The 1,928-nt window shown below is 56.1% G+C and overlaps 1 protein-coding gene across 1 annotated transcript; it reads left to right on the top strand.

Annotated features, from left to right (window-relative positions):
• The first annotated feature begins 253 nt into the window (after nucleotides 1–253).
• Nucleotides 254–1,624, top strand: LOC123108371 (flavonol synthase/flavanone 3-hydroxylase). The gene is made up of 2 exons (XM_044530175.1): nucleotides 254–1,086; nucleotides 1,166–1,624. The coding sequence occupies exons 1-2, from the start codon at nucleotides 295–297 to the stop codon at nucleotides 1,382–1,384; spliced, it is 1,011 nt and encodes a 336-aa protein (XP_044386110.1). The 5' UTR covers nucleotides 254–294; the 3' UTR covers nucleotides 1,385–1,624.
• The last annotated feature ends 304 nt before the right edge of the window (nucleotides 1,625–1,928 follow it).

The following is a 1,928-nucleotide window of genomic DNA, read 5'->3' as shown; positions in this document are numbered from 1 at the left end:
TCGTAGTTTTAAACTAACCTCAATTCAAAACTACAACACTCGATTTGGATTGGAGGGAGAGTACAAAACATTTCTCACCACGCTGCGTGGTGAGCAATCATCAATTATTAAAGGGACTTCCGGCAAAAAAATCAATCATTAAAAAGAACATTTCTAAAAAAACTAATAATAATAAAACAACTAAAACATCGGGCGCGGCACAGCGGGCAGTACAAATATGCGCCCGGCCGGCATATAGACGCAGAAGGCGCGAGATCTGCACAAATATAAATCTTGAGCTGGTTGATTCGAGGTATGGCGGGGGTGGTGCAGAGCGTGCAGGTGCTGGCGTCCTCGCTGGGTGCGCTCCCGCCGGAGTTCGTGCGGCCCGAGCACGAGCGGCCGCCCGCCACCACTTTCCGCGGGGCCTCACCGCTGCAGATCCCAGTGGTCGACATGTCCTTGCCGGACGCCGGCAGCCGCATGGTGGAGGCGGCGAGGGAATGGGGGATCTTCCAGGCGGTGAACCACGGCGTGCCGGCGGATGCCGTGGCGGAGCTGCAGCGCGTGGGGCGGGAGTTCTTCGCGCTCCCTCAGGAGGAGAAGCAGCGGTACGCCATGGACCCGGCCTCGGGGAAGACCGAGGGCTACGGCTCCAGCGTCCAGAGGAGCCCCGGCGACAGGAAGATATGGTCCGACAACTTGTTCCACACCATCTCGCCGCCGGCCGCGGTGAACCACGGCTTCTGGCCGGAGAAACCTAGGGGGTACCGGGAGGCCAACGAGGCGTACTGTGGCCACATGAGGCGGCTGACGCGGGAGGTACTGGAGCGCCTCTCGGCGGGGCTGGGCCTGGAGGAGGGCGCCATGGCGGAGGCGTTCGGCGGCGGCGACGACGGCCTGGTGCTCATGCAGAAGGTCAACTTCTACCCGCCGTGCCCGGAGCCGGAGCTCGTGCTCGGCTTCGCGCCGCACACCGACCTGTGCGCGTTTACGGTCCTCGTAGCCGACGACGTGCCGGGCCTCCAGGTGTCCAAGGACGGGCGCTGGTACGACGTCGAGCACGTGCCAGGCGCCCTCATCGTCAACGTCGGCGACCAGATTGAGGCAAGCTAACACTCCATTTGTTCTTCCCTTTGATCGTACCGTCTCGTCAAGTGAACGTCCGAGAATATGTTTGTGGCAGATCTTGAGCAATGGGAGGTACAGGGCGGTGCTGCACCGGGTGACGGTGAGCAAGGAGAAGACGCGGATGTCGTGGCCTGTGTTCGTGCATCCGCGGCTAGAGTACGTCGTCGCGCCGCACCCGCGCCTCGTCGCCGGCGAGATCCCTGCCAAGTACGACTACAAGGCCAAGACGTTCGAGGACTACATGTACTGCAAGATCAACAAGCTACCACAGTAATCGATCGTCGTCCATGCATTGCTTGCACGCATGAGCACATGTTCGTAGTGATATCAACATTCACCTCTGCATGCAAGCTTCGCTATTCAACAAACAATAATCACGCTCATACGCGAGAGATCGTAATAATATTATCATGTACAGTACTATGTAAGTTTAGATTTTGGGTCTTTTCTTTTCTTTATTTATTATATCTTCATCGTGTGGTCGGTGTGAGTCAGTTTCATTATCCTTATCAATCATCACCTCGCACCAACCAGCCCCAGAGATGGAAACGCCGCAGCTCCCCTGATGTGGCAGCCGCCTTCCCGTCACTCAAATCCATTCACTACTCCCACACACCCAGCGACATTGATTTGACATCCTAACCATTATTAATGGTGGTGAAAGTGATGAATGGAGGGGGGCATTGTCTCTGTTTTTTCTAGAACAGGCAGATTTGTCTCTCTCTGGTGAGCATTGGATCGTCTTCACGTGCTGCGGTTTTCCTCTCGGAAGTGTCTATTTCACATTCAACTGAAAACGAACTGACCTTCAACAACAA

This window comes from Triticum aestivum, chromosome 5A (genome assembly GCF_018294505.1).
Source record: "Triticum aestivum cultivar Chinese Spring chromosome 5A, IWGSC CS RefSeq v2.1, whole genome shotgun sequence".
In the NCBI taxonomy this organism is placed as follows: Eukaryota; Viridiplantae; Streptophyta; class Magnoliopsida; order Poales; family Poaceae; genus Triticum; species Triticum aestivum.
The sequence above is the reverse complement of the archived record's forward strand: the minus strand, read 5'-3'. Positions and strand labels throughout refer to the sequence as shown.